At 36.0% G+C, this 15,117-nt stretch overlaps 1 protein-coding gene across 1 annotated transcript in view; it reads left to right on the top strand.

The window, feature by feature from the left end:
• Positions 1-14,335, top strand: part of LOC149787126 (von Willebrand factor A domain-containing protein 5A-like) — a 62,946-nt gene extending 48,611 nt beyond the window's left edge. The window contains exons 6-12 of the mRNA XM_089976048.1: positions 1,422-1,592; positions 3,926-4,097; positions 5,794-5,942; positions 8,622-8,693; positions 9,749-10,109; positions 10,990-11,117; positions 12,542-14,335. Coding sequence (XP_089832174.1) covers positions 1,422-1,592; positions 3,926-4,097; positions 5,794-5,942; positions 8,622-8,693; positions 9,749-10,109; positions 10,990-11,117; positions 12,542-12,742 — 1,254 coding nt within the window. The 3' untranslated portion in view covers positions 12,743-14,335. The remainder of the gene's footprint in view (positions 1-1,421; positions 1,593-3,925; positions 4,098-5,793; positions 5,943-8,621; positions 8,694-9,748; positions 10,110-10,989; positions 11,118-12,541) is intronic.
• Positions 14,336-15,117: the final 782 nt, after the last annotated feature.

Raw genomic sequence — 15,117 nt, 5'->3', positions numbered from 1 at the left:
CCTGGTGGCCATGTATAGTTCATTGTGTGCTGAAAATTTGTGTTAACGTTACAACAGCAGCATTTTGACTTTGTGGTTAAATTATCACATTTTACAGCAGTACTTTGATCATGGACTTAACATGCAGGGCCTGATAGTGATTGTGTGTGTGTGTGTGATTTAGTTTTTTTTTATATAGCTTTAACAATGTTTCAGCTATATCGCTACAATGTCTGCAGTGTGGCATTTCATAGTGATGTCTAGAACTGCGGCATCATGCTGCAGGCATGTAGCATGATGTCTCACCCAGTCATATTATCTTGATGCCAGACCAACCAGTTCTAACACTAACCTCTTAATATGCTGAGTGCCAAGCGAGGCAGCTGCTAGTACCATTTTTATGTCTTTGGTATGACTCAGCCAGGGTTCAAACCTGTGACCTCCTGCATCTGAGGTGGACTCTCTAACTGTTTAGGCCATGGAATGGTCCCCTGATCTTGTGTTTTATTGGAAAATTTTGATCGTGAGCTTGATATGCAGGGCTGGATCTTCATGTTTTTAGTGGAAAGTATTTTGAAACATCCTTCTAGAAACATATGATAAACTTATCATGAGTCAGAAAGTTCCTGTGTTTGTTCTCCAGTAGAAGAAATAACAGCCTACCATCTAGAGAATGGTCAAATAGTGGTATTTAACTCAATTTGTTTTAATGTATTAGTGGCCTCCATTCATACCAGCTGGGCATGTTTGTCATCCACAATTCTGTACATCCATTCCAAAGTCTGTACATTGATATACATCTATTATCAAGTTTGTACATCCGTAAATCCATCCCCAAGTATGTACATACATCTATCATTGAGTCTATACATCCATCCCCAAGTCTGTACATCTATATATCTATCCCCAAGTGCCTGTACATCCAAACATCCATCTCCAAGTCTGTATATTCATACATCCATTCCCCAAGTCTGTATGTACATACGTCTGTCACTAAGTCTGTACATGCATACATCACCAAGTCTGTATGTACATACGTCTGTCACTAAGTCTGTACATACATACATCACCAAGTCTGTACATCCACATATCCATCCCCAAGTCTTTATATTCATACATCCATCTCCATGTCTGTATGTGCATACATCTGTCCCTAAGTCTGTACATTTTTTCTTTATTGACATGTAAATTACATTATTAGAAAATAAGGTCAAATATGACACATTTTTGTACTTTTTTGCACATTTTAAACAACAATCTTATGAGTACAATTTAGGAAAAATCTTGCAAGTTATTTACAAAAACAAATCTAGCTCTCTTTTGTTAAAGCTTGTCTGACTGCTAAAAGTAAAACATAATTTAGGCATTTCATTACACTATGGTTATAACTTGAGTTGAATATCAAATGATTATTTACAAAAAAATGTCTTCTGATGTTACAGATAAAATCTCTGATGAGGTCTGCTCTTCATTTTGACCTGAGGAACTTGAAGTTGACCTGGGATTTGCCCCCTACAGTCAAACCAGTTATTGTACCCAACAAGAAACCAGCTGCCATATTTGCAGGGGAGAGACTGATCATCTATGTTCTCCTCATAGGACTGAATGGACAAGTTAGTTTTGTAATCCATATCATGCCTTCCCAGCATGCAACTGTATTTGTTTTACTGCTGAATGCCATTTTTTCTTTCTTCTTGCTACAGACTTTGGACTAAAGTATTAAACATGAAGAAGATCCCAGACACTTCTGTTTTCAGGGTTTGGTTGAATGCTATCTATGCCATACTACTTACCATGTACACTCAGATCCAATTGCAGACTGCATTGATCCTGATCTGCCATCACTGATGTGCCAGCCAATCTGGATATATGCAGCTTGTTTAGAGTAATCAATACAATAAAGAACATAGAACATGTTCTGCTGGCACATTATGTTTTAGAACATGTTCTGCTGGCACATTATGTTTTTCAAAATGTTCTGCTGGCACATTATGTTTTAGAACATGTTCTGCTGGCACATTATGTTTTTCAAAATGTTCTGCTGGCACATTATGTTTTAGAACATGTTCTGCTGGCACATTATGTTTTAGAACATGTTCTGCTGGCACATTATGTTTTAGAACATGTTCTGCTGGCACATTATGTTTTGTAAAGGCTGATCAATGTTGCTGCTCATGACACATTTTTGTAATGGTATGGATGACAGATGTATGATAAAGACTTTAATGGCAAATCAATTTTGCTGACATATTTTTTGTACAGAATGGAAAGCAGATCAATAATGCTGCCTATGATATGTTTGTGTATGGCATGGATAACATATCACTATTGCTGTCTATGATACGTTTGTGTATGGCATGCATAACAGATCAATATTGCTGTCTATGATATGTTTGTGTATGGCATGGATAACAGATCAACATTGCTGTCTATGATATGTTTGTGTATGGCATGGATAACAGATCAATATTGCTAAGATATGTTTGTGTATGGCATGAATAACAGATCAATATTGCTGTCTATGATATGCTTATGTATGTTTTTCTATAGCATGGATGGCAGACGCATGTTTACAGGTAAAGTATAAACCTAACTGATTGGATCTAAAACCATCTATACAAGCATAATTTTGATATTTTCCTTGTTACCTTAGTTCACTGCCTATGACAGCTCTGTCACCCTACATGGAAGCATGGAGGATGTGGACACAGAGAAGAAGATGGAATTCTCTGTGTGAAATGGCTGATGAAGAAGATGATGGCATGGATGGCAGATCAATAATGCTATGATATTTTTTTATGGCATGGCTGTCAGATCAATATTGCCATGATATGTTTTTGAATTGTATTGATAACAGATCATTATTGCTGACTATGATATGTTTGTGTATGACATGGATAACAGATCAATATTGCTGTCTATATATATTTGTGTATGGCATGGATAACAGATCAATATTGCTGTCTATGATATGTGTGTGTATGGCAGGGATAACAGATCATTATTGCTGTCTATGATATATTTGTGTGTGGCATGGATAACAGATCAATATTGCTGTCTATGATATGCTTGTGTATGGCATGGATAACAGATCAATATTGCTGTCTATGATATGTTTGTATATGGCATGGATAACAGATCAATATTGCTGTCTATGATATGTTTTTCTATAGCATGGATGGCAGACACATGTTTACAGATAAAGTATAAACCTAACTGATTGGATCTAAAACCATCTATACAAGCATAATTTTGATATTTTCCTTGTTACCTTAGTTCACTGCCTATGACAGCTCTGTCACCCTACATGGAAGCATGGAGGATGTGGACATAGAGAAGAAAATGGAATTCTCTGTGTGAAATGGCTGATGAAGAAGATGATGGCATGGATGGCAGATCAATAATGCTATGATATTTTTTTATGGCATGGCTGTCAGATCAATATTGCCATGATATGTTTTTGAATTGCATTGATAACAGATCATTATTGCTGACTATGATATGTTTGTGTATGACATGGATAACAGATCAATATTGCTGTCTATATATATTTGTGTATGGCATGGATAACAGATCATTATTGCTGACTATGATATGTTTGTGTATGGCATGGATAACAGATCAATATTGCTGTCTATGATATGTGTGTGTATGGCAGGGATAACAGATCATTATTGCTGTCTATGATATATTTGTGTGTGGCATGGATAACAGATCAATATTGCTGTCTATGATATGCTTGTGTATGGCATGGATAACAGATCAATATTGCTGTCTATGATATGTTTGTATATGGCATGGATAACAGATCAATATTGCTGTCTATGATATGTTTTTCTATAGCATGGATGGCAGACACATGTTTACAGATAAAGTATAAACCTAACTGATTGGATCTAAAACCATCTATACAAGCGTAATTTTGATATTTTCCTTGTTACCTTAGTCCACTGCCTATCACAGCTCTGTCACCCTACATGGAAGCATGGAGGATGTGGACATAGAGAAGAAGATGGAATTCTCTCTGTGTGAAATGGCTGATGAAGAAGATGAAACTCCTATACATTGTATGGCCGGAAAGACAATCATTAGAGAGCTAGAAATGGACAAATATGGTGGTTAGTATAAATTCCATAGCAAGACAGAGTTGTCTCCCATACATTTCTCAATCATGTTTTACTTTTCTTGATCATTTGTTATGATTATATATGCATTGTGAGATGGAATTATGTGTCAATTGACCTAATGCAAATTTACTTTCTTCAAGGGATAACAGTTTTCATTGAGCTTGTGGTTGATTACAAGCTGCCTTTTTTAAGAGCCAATCAAATTTGATTCTTTGCTGGCAACAGTATTGGACATTTCCATTATCTACAAATTTAAATGTTGAAGAAAATGTCCTGTTTACTAGCCACACAAATGAATAAATTCAATCAAGAAAAATAACAATGAAATTGTAATATACTTGACAAAACATAAAAATGCTAATTGTTTGAATATTGTAAACCACAGCAAATGTCCACAATAAACTGGTAGAAATTTGCATCCAGCTCTGACATCCTCTTACAATGTAAGGCTAGAGGCACACATACAAGGCATCATTTATAAATTATGCAAGAAATGTTTATAACAGGATCAGATGTATTTTTTTGTTCACATTAGAACATCACTACCTTCGAGGGACTCTTGTTCTGTTTACAAGTCTTTGGTTGATGACAAGGCAACTCATTTCCAATATGTTTTACAAAAGTCTGGCAAATTATAATCGATGAATGCATTATCCCATTAAAGCTCTACTCAGTACTTTTCATCATATTTACAACTGGTCATGAAAGTATGAAGGCTTAGTTTGGTGGGGTTTCATGCCATTTTTCAGCACATGATAGGCAATGTACAGTGGCCAGTATGTATTGTAGGGAAGAAGATGGAAAAAACCAGCAATCTATGGGAAGTTACTTGTAAACTTTTTCACATACCATCACCAGTTGAGCCAAGATTTGAACTCGCATGGACCGAGGTGAAAAGTATCTCTCAAGGCAAGCACCTTAGACCAGTCAGCCACCCAGGGTCCTTCATATAAGGATGATACTAATACACAGTTCAGTGTGTTCACACAATGCAAGAAAACTTGAGAAATACTCAGATATCTGTCTCCTTTCTCCTGCACTCAAAGTCTTTGCTGTTGCACTCAGAGTTATTCATCATGATCTAGCAAACATTTGTATCTGTTGTTTTCAAAATTCTTGCTACCCTTTGTTTCAAATAATGCACGTGAGCACTATTTGTATATGAACAGTAAATGTAGAAGGTTACAAGTAATAGAATGTCTTGATAAAAATCATGCCCCATTTATATACTGAGTTGGTATCACAGTCTCAAAATTTGTATGTTTTTCATGCAAATATGAAAACTTCTATTACCTGTAATTACATTTTGTGGACAGTCTAAAACACAAAAATATAAAATTGTGTATTGATGTGATCAGAATTTTTATTGAGAAAACTTATATATCTGTACAAATAACACTGATATGTCTGTAAAAATAAAAGACTTTGATTTCTATAAGACTCGTTTTGAATATTACCATCAATGAACCTTTCCCAGATCTCTGTGAAAATTTTATGGAATCTCCAATATAATTGTTCCATTATTTTGTTCAGATATTCTAATCATGATTCTTGGAAAATTTGAATCTGAATTTATCTAGGCTACTTGTGCAGTGAATATTCAACAGTATTAATTATATAAGGAAATTTTGCTAAAGAAACTACAAGTAAAAATAGAATGATAATGCATCAGATCTCTTTATTGCAGAGGATCCTGAAACAAAATCAAGAATTCTGTTTATAAGCACATCAGCTAATTTGACAAGCAAGTACACAGTTATTGCCCCTGTTGACCATGAGGGAAAAATTCTGAATAATCTACTAATTTCCAGCCAGTCTGGTACACCATCTCACATAGTAAGTAACCTAACATATTGTTGTTCCTGCCAAATTTGTCTCTCACCTACCATTATATTGTTCTGGCCTAGTGTGTTTCTCACATAGTAATTGTAGCCTACCATTGGGTTGTTCTGACCTAGTGTGTTTCTCACATAGTAATTGTAGCCTACCATTAGGTTGTTCTGGCCTAGTGTGTTTCTCACATAGTAATTGTAGCCTACCATTAGGTTGTTCTGGCCTAGTGTGTTTCTCACATAGTAATTGTAGCCTACCATTAGGTTGTTCTGGCCTAGTGTGTTTCTCACATAGTAATTGTAGCCTACCATTAGGTTGTTCTGGCCTAGTGTGTTTCTCACATAGTAATTGTAGCCTACCATTAGGTTGTTCTGGCCTAGTGTGTTTCTTATATACCACCATGTTGGTTGATTCTGCACATCGGGTAATTCTATGCAACAATACATCATTTCTGTAAACATTGGATCATGTGTTATTTTTGTTTAAAAAATCCATTTTGTATAACAAAAGAATGACCTTACTTTAATTAAGGAAAGTGACATTCATAAAGTGTACAAAAATATCCCGCATTTCGACTCAAAATGCATATGAAAATGTGATTTCTAAATGTCAGCACAAAGACTCACTCCATGACCTTCTTGAACCACTAACCCAGAAAATCCAATTTACTATGTATCCTTTAGAATCATACAAATAAATACATTATATAAAAGATGGATATGTAAACGTTAAAACAATACTGTATTTTAATCCAAGTTTCCAATTTTGCAAGAAGTTGTCACACACATACAAAACATTTGCTGCGCAATATGTTAACTTGCTGCTAGAACATAAATTCTCAAGAAATTCCCCAGCATATAGTCTGTTTCTAAATTCTTTAATAATTTTTCCTGATCAACAAGACATTGTAAACACATTGCTTCCTATTCTTTGACTGACTTCCTTACTCAACTGAGGGGCCCCAAGTGGCCGAGTGGTCTAAAGCGCTCTCCATTACGGACCATTGCCATCTCACCTCTGTCTGCGTGGGTTTGAGTCTCAGATTCAGCCAATGTGGGTATGTCAGAAAGTTTGCCAGTAGCTTCTCGTGGGTCGGTGGTTCTTTACGGGTTTTCCCCAGGTTCTTCCTCCACCATTAATACTGGCCGCCATGTATAGCCTATCACATGCTGAAAAATGGCGTTAAACCCTACAACAACAACAACAACATTACTCAACTGAACTGCTGACAGAAACAGTCCAGAGTAATGTATTTCATTTCTAGAGCCCAATGGATAAACATTACATCTTTTCAAAGCTATGTGCAGAATAGGCCAACATACTGTGAGTCAGGAAAACATGGGGGTGGTATCCCCTGTGTCCAAAATTAATATTATTTTGAACAGAATAGTCTTGTGACAATTGCCTTTTTTCTAATGGTAAGCATTGCTATATTTTTTTTGGGTCAATCGATTGAATTCGGTATGCATTTTACTTCAATATTGGAGACAGAAATCTTAAGTGCGCAGAAATGCCCGACAGCATTGTAGTAATTGTCACCTACCATTATGTTGTTCCGGCCCAATGTATTTCTCACATGGTAATTGTAACCTATGATTATGCAGTTCTTGCCCAATGTGTTTCTCACCTATCATTATGTGGTTCTGTCCCAATGTGTTTCTCACATAGTAATTGTAACCTGCCATTACGTTGTTCCTGCCCAATGTTTTTCTCACAAGTAATTGTGACCTACCATTATGTTGTTCACACCAAGTCTGTTACACCTTCTATCACACCTGACATAGTAAGTATCTTTTCATTACCAGTGTGCTGCTTCCACTCAGTATTGTTTGATTGCCACCAAGTTGGTCCCCAACATTGACACCAAGTGGTCCCCAACATTGACACCAAGTGGTCCCCAACATTGACACCAAGTGGTCCCCAACATTGACACCAAGTTGGTCCCCAACATTGACACCAAGTTGGTCTCCAACATTGACACCAAGTTGGTCCCCAACATTGACACCAAGTGGTCCCCAACATTGACACCATCTTCATGTTTTAAACCTAACAGAACTTTAACATTAGCATTTCATCCATTTTTCATAGGCAGGTATGTGTTTTTCATACAACAGGAGTGATGCTGTTGATAGTGTTCTGTAAACTCCAGATACATTTCCATAACAATGACATGTAAAGTCATAATTTCCCCACTTTTAAAACTCTTTTTGCTGAATTATTAGAATAAGAAAATGCATATATTGGATGCAGACCACAAAGTGTTTACCTTCTATGCAGTCCTTCAATCGACCTTTTCAGTTTGAAATGCAAAAAAAGTGACATTGTTGGGGACTGCTTGTTGGCAATAACATTAGAAATTATAAATTGATGAATGAAATGAATAAGTTTTGTACCTTTTTTATATCCCTAATGTTCTTTGTTTTTAAAATTGGTAGGGAGTACAAGCTGCCAGAAAGTAGGCTGAAACTACAGGTCATTGTGTCTTGTAGCTTGGACAAATTGAAATAAGATAGATAGACTTGTTGTTTTGGAAAGAAAAGAGTATTGACAGACAAAAACAGACAGACAGAGATAGATACAATCTGTACAAATTGTACCTACATTTGTTTGTATAATATAGTACATGGGGATGAAAGGTATGAGATCTCAATAATAATTGTCAACAAAACGTCTGTCTTACAGGATGCTGCAAGAATACCAGTCAGCTTTGGACTAAGCAATCACATGTTCCAACATTCAAAGCGGAAGCATTTGGTATGATGTGATTTCTTTTATGTATAAAAGCTGAGTTTTATCAGTTTTCGGATTAATTATATTATCTTACATTTTAACTTTTACAAATTTATTTTTAAAATATAAACCATGATAACCAAACCTTTTAAATTGTTTGCCAATACAAAAATTCAATTTCAGATACTGCTTTTAGACTAGTTTAGACTTTTTATGTAAACAGGACCAATAGTCCTTATTTTACTTACATGATGTCTTAAGGCATTCTGTTTATATGCAGTTCTACTGGCATAATCTGGCAGGTCTGGGATTAACAGTTAACATTTGGTCAGTAGAGACAAAAGTAAAATTATTAGCTTGTGTAAATGTCCAATAATGAAATACATGTCAAAAGCATTGCACATTATTTTTCAAGTTCTTTAAATGAAAATGTAAATCATTGTAAGACTGAATCATTTGATCTTAATTAATACATAGTGTAAGCTGCTTTCCTTTTTTTCTCATTTTTATAAAAGAACTCTTCTGCCACTGATCAGTAACCAGTGTACAGATTGTAATGTGTAAACAAAATACCAGTACTGTATACACAATACCAGTAAAATGTACAAAAATACCAGTACTATGTATGTAAATACAGTACTTGTATAAAAGTACTTGTCATGTATATAAATATATCACTACTGTGTTCACAAGTACAGTTTGTCACCTTGATGGTCAGGAATATGAATGTTTGACCTGACTCTTGTAAGCAATCATTACCAGTACTATGTATGTAAATACAGTACTTGTATAAAAGTACTTGTCATGTATATAAATATATCACTACTGTGTTCACAAGTACAGTTTGTCACCTTGATGGTCAGGAATATGAATGTTTGACCTGACTCTTGTAAGCAATCATTACCAGTACTATGTATGTAAATACAGTACTTGTATAAAAGTACTTGTCATGTATATAAATATATCACTACTGTGTTCACAAGTACAGTTTGTCACCTTGATGGTTAGGAATATGAATGTTTGACCTGACTCTTGTAAGCAATCATTAATATTCATATAACACTTGATATCTTTTTCAGCATAAAACTAACAGCAATCCTGAATTACCAAAGTCCCCCAAATCTTCCAAGGGATTGAATTTTTCCAAATTAGCCAATTTTTTCAAACCTAAATCAAAACATTCATTATCATCATCATATGATGTCAATCAATCTGAAATCGAAGCCATACAGATGGAGTTCTCATCTAATCACGATGTGTCACCTAAGAAAAACACCTCACATGCTACAAAAAAATTGCTGACTCGACAAAGACGGATTTGTATTGGGGAGGAAGAAGAAAGTAATCACCAGAATAGTGAATTAGGAAGCTCCACAAATGGATGTATTGACGGCAGTGAGTTTTCAGATGTCTCTCGGAAGATAGCGCAATTAAAAACAGGTTTGTTGAACCAAGGAGTTTGAAAATTGAATCTTATTTTCTTAATTATTTTAAGTTAAAACCCAAAATGGATATTAAATTAGCCTACGCTGAGAAAAAGGGCACCGCAAACAGCACAATACCCATGATAATGTTAGTTGTTTTAATATATTTTTCCAGCACACTCCAAGTATACATGAAGCACTATGTTAAGACTTGGTTCCAACAGTTCTCCAAGGACAATTTTCACCCTATTGACTTGGGGCAAGCAATGGGAGCAAGGGTCAAGGTGGCTCTGTAGTCAACATACTGACTCACAATTAAAATGGTGTAAGTTCAAAGCCAGTGATGGCTGCAATGGTATCTTTGGTCAAGGTGACGTGAACATTGTTACAATTTCCTTGGCACTACATAACCTATTTGTGTTGCTGTGCCATAAAACCCCCAAATCAACAGGATTCTTCCGGAAGCTAATTGGAACAAATGTGCAATATGCAATTGAATTCTTTTACCAAGAACATAGAATATTAACTGGAGATATAATGCATAGTAAATATCTGTTGTTGGCAGTGACCTTGACCTTGGCACTACTGACCCCAAAATCAGTTCTTCATTGTGCCAGTGAAAACACATGTGCCAAGCTGCATTAAAATCTATTCAGTAAAATGTGTAATCGTCTGTAAACCAATCATTATACCCACCTGCCAACACACTCTTATGGAAACCCACCTGCCTACACACTCTGATACCCACCTACTTACACACTCTAATGGATACCCACCTGCCTAAATAATGTAATGGAGACTCACACTCACACACACACACACACACACACACACACACATACATACATGCATACGTACATATGGATGACTATTTTAATGTCTACATTCATATTAAGGTGATGCAGAACTAGACAAGATTCTACAACTGCAGCATGATGATGGCTACTGGAATCTGACAGAGGACATAGCTACAGCAACCTTTAACCTTCCCATATCAGAGATAAAATCCAGACTGGGACTACAGGTTAGCTTCTGAACAGGGCAGCAGACAGGCTTTGTGTGCTTTAGGAAAGATTCTTCAGTAGGCCCCTGTAAATTACAAATTGCAGTGGCAGTGGACCATTGGCTGTTGTGGGCCCCCAGAATTTTGTCCCAGTTGTCTTACCTTGTCTGCAGCCCTGCATCTAAGGCCTAGTTAAATGCAATCATCAGATAAAATAGATTGTTAGACAAACCAACCCCATTTGTTTTGGCTACAATGTGTTGGCTTAATCACTGTTTTGAATCTTGCAATCATTCATAGTTGTTTTGAACGAATATTATTAAATCACTAAATGACACAAAATATTAGAATTTGTTTTCCCAGAGTAGTAAAGAATGCAAATCAAGCTGATCTTGCACTTGAGAAAAAGCACAGACAGAGACAGAGAGAGAGAGAGAGATTCAGCATTTCTTCCTAAACTATGATGGAATGTATACATTGTTACATGTTTGTGTTAGCATGTGTGCACTGCTATATATTTGTGTTGGCATGTGTTCACTGCTATGTATTTGTGTTAGCATATGTGCACTGGTATGTGTTTGTTCTGGCATGTGCTCACTGCTATGTATCTGTGTTGGCATGTGTTCACTGCTATGTATCTGTGTTGGCATATGTGCACTGCTATGTATTTATGTTGGCATGTGTTCACTGCTATGTGTTTGTGTTGGCATGTGTTCTCTGCTATGTGCTTGTGTTGGCATGTGTGCAGTGCTATGTATTTGTGTTGGCATATGTTCACTGCTATGCATTTGTGTTGGCATGTGTGCAGTGCTATGTATTTGTTTTAGCATATGTTCACTGCTATGTGTTTGTGTTAGCATATGTGCACTGCTATATGTTTGTGCTGGCATGTGTTTGCTGCTATGTATTTGTGTTGACATGTGTGCACTGCTAAGTATTTGTGTTGGCATGTGTTGGCATGTGTTCACTGCTATGTATTTGTGTTAGTATGTGTACACTGCTATACATTTGTGTTGGCATGTGTGCACTGCTGTGTATTTGTGTTGGCATGTGTTCACTGCTATGTATCTGTGTTGGCATATCTGCACTGCTATGTGTTTGTGTTTGCATGTGTGCACTGCTATGTATTTGTGTTAGCATATGTTCACTGCTATGTGTTTGTGTTAGCATGTGTGTACTGATATATATTTGTGCTGGCATGTGTTTGCTGCTATGTAGTTGCATTGGCATGTGTGCACTGCTAAGTATTTGTGTTGGCATGTGTTCAATGCTATGTGTTTGTATTAGCATGTGTGCACTGCTATATGTTTGTGTTGGCATGTGTGCAGTGCTATGTATTTGTGTTGGCATGTGTTCACTGCTGTGTATTTGTGTTGGCATGTGTGCACTGTTATGTTTTAAGTTTTTTCTTTCTATAAGATAACATTTGTTTACATGTTTTACAGGATAACAAGATTACAGGTACCATTGTGATAATAGCTTGGCTTCGTCTCTGTCATGAACACACCCAAGAGATATGGAACCCACTTGGAAAGCTTGGAGCAAGTTGGCTGCAAAAGCAGAGAGTTGTGCAGACGCAAGCAGAAAAATTGATCTCTCATGCCATTGAGGCATTAGATGCAGAACACAAGTTGATACAGCTGTGAAGGAGTCCAGTTTTCCAGTTTAGAAATGGGGAATTCAGAATGTGTAAAATAGCGACTTGTCTGAACTTTTGTACACTATAATGTCTTTCATCACAGGTCCTTGTACAAAGCATGTATTGAAATGGATCCCATTTAATGAAACAATAGTAGAATTTTGTGCAAGATGTAGTTCATTATAAGGCATTCACTATAGAGTGATATACAAGGCATGTATGTTCATTTCATGGAGTGATATTAAAATTATATGCAAGACGTACTTCATTATAAGGCACCTCGCTATAAATTTGTATACTCTATGGCTCTAATGACAGCATTATCAGGGAATACTGTACATGCACAAAGTATTTTATTATAAGGTGCCTCACTATAAAGTGGTATACTTTGGCTCCATAGACTGTGTTATAATGAGGGAGCACTGTATGATGAAGGACAATGTAGATCATTAAAGGAGCACTGCATGATGAAGGACAATGTAGATCATTAAAGGAGCACTGTATGATGAAGGATAATGTAGATCATTAAAGGAGCACTGTATGATGAAGGACAATGTAGATCATTAAAGGAGCACTGTATGATGAAGGACAATGTAGATCATTAAAGGAGCACTGTATGATGAAGGACAATGTAGATCATTAAAGGAGCACTGCATGATGAAGGACAATGTAGATCATTAAAGGAGCACTGTATGATGAAGGATAATGTAGATCATTAAAGGAGCACTGTATGATGAAGGACAATGTAGATCAGTAAAGGAGCACTGTATGATGAAGGACAATGTAGATCATTAAAGGAGCACTGTATGATGAAGGACAATGTAGATCAGTAAAGGAGCACTGCATGATGAAGGACAATGTAGATCAGTAAAGGAGCACTGTATGATGAAGGACAATGTAGATCATTAAAGGAGCACTGTATGATGAAGGACAATGTAGATCATTAAAGGAGCACTGCATGATGAAGGACAATGTAGATCATTAAAGGAGCACTGTATGATGAAGGACAATGTAGATCATTAAAGGAGCACTGCATGATGAAGGACAATGTAGATCATTAAAGGAGCACTGTATGATGAAGGACAATGTAGATCATTAAAGGAGCACTGCATGATGAAGGACAATGTAGATCGTTAAAGGAGCACTGTATGATGAAGGACAATGTAGATCATTAATAAAGTTCCAGAGAAAATCTGCAAATAATTGTTTATCATGACAACTGATTTAATGTTGAAAGAGAACAATCATTTGTTTTGAAATCTGAAATTTCACCATACACTATATATTTGCTTACAGGTCAAGACCAAACACAAACTGCCTTCACCCACCAGGGTTATACACCTCACTTTGTACAGGTGAGACAAAAATAAAAATGGCTATAGAATCCATGGATATGAACAGAGAGATTACATGTCACACATTTGCAGTTGACATGAGCTGTATAGTTTTACTCTGAATATTTTATTATGCAGGTGTGAAAACATGTTTTTCAATTGCTATGCAAGTTCTTCTGGACTCAAGAGTAAAACTGACTTGACTTGCTGTTTATGAAATGTTGCTTGTCCTTACCCAGTCATCATTATTAAAGATACTTCATGTATTTCATCATCTGTTTATAATTATAATATTTATCCATCTTTCTTCTAATGTTTTCTAGATGAGATGTTTAAAACCTGTTATAAGGACAACCAGACTTTTGTAAATACCAAATGTGTCAAAGAATTAATGTGAAAAATGGACACAGTTTGATTACGTACAAAACTGTATGGACTATTTCTTTTCATCGTTCAATCCACAAGCCATTTTTGTAGTGTGTTTTGCATACATGTATTATACAATAGTATTATGTTAACACATCACAAAGACTGATTTTGCATGTCAGATAATAGCTTTGTTATTTATTATATGTATTTTATTGCAGTTAAAATTTACAAACAATGCACAGTTATTGTTCTCTCATTATCCTTATGGAAAAAATATCCCAATGATGAATCTGAATAATTCACCATCATCTATTCATCATACCAAATATAATTACCCTCCCTAAATCAAGGTTATATGTAGATTGAGTTTAGTGTTAAAAAAAAGTCCATATTATGTATAAAATTTGACCTGTAACACCAGCCCTCTACTGTCAATTAGGATGCATCCAGGATAAATAAATAAATTGCTTTGATCTACACCTCCACCTAAAACAATGTATCACCTGTTGTCATCTACACTAAAAATAATATATAAACTGCTGTCATCTGTTAGCCACCTAAAACAATGTATCAAATGTGATCATCTCTCACACATGGTGTAGATGGAGTTCACATTACATAACTGCACAGATGGAATAACAGACCAGTAGGGTGATGGACAAACATCACCTAGACTCAA

The sequence above is a fragment of the Sinohyriopsis cumingii genome, chromosome 12, assembly GCF_028554795.1.
Source record: "Sinohyriopsis cumingii isolate HCF-2022 chromosome 12, ASM2855479v2, whole genome shotgun sequence".
In the NCBI taxonomy this organism is placed as follows: domain Eukaryota; kingdom Metazoa; phylum Mollusca; class Bivalvia; order Unionida; family Unionidae; genus Sinohyriopsis; species Sinohyriopsis cumingii.
The sequence above is the reverse complement of the archived record's forward strand: the minus strand, read 5'-3'. Positions and strand labels throughout refer to the sequence as shown.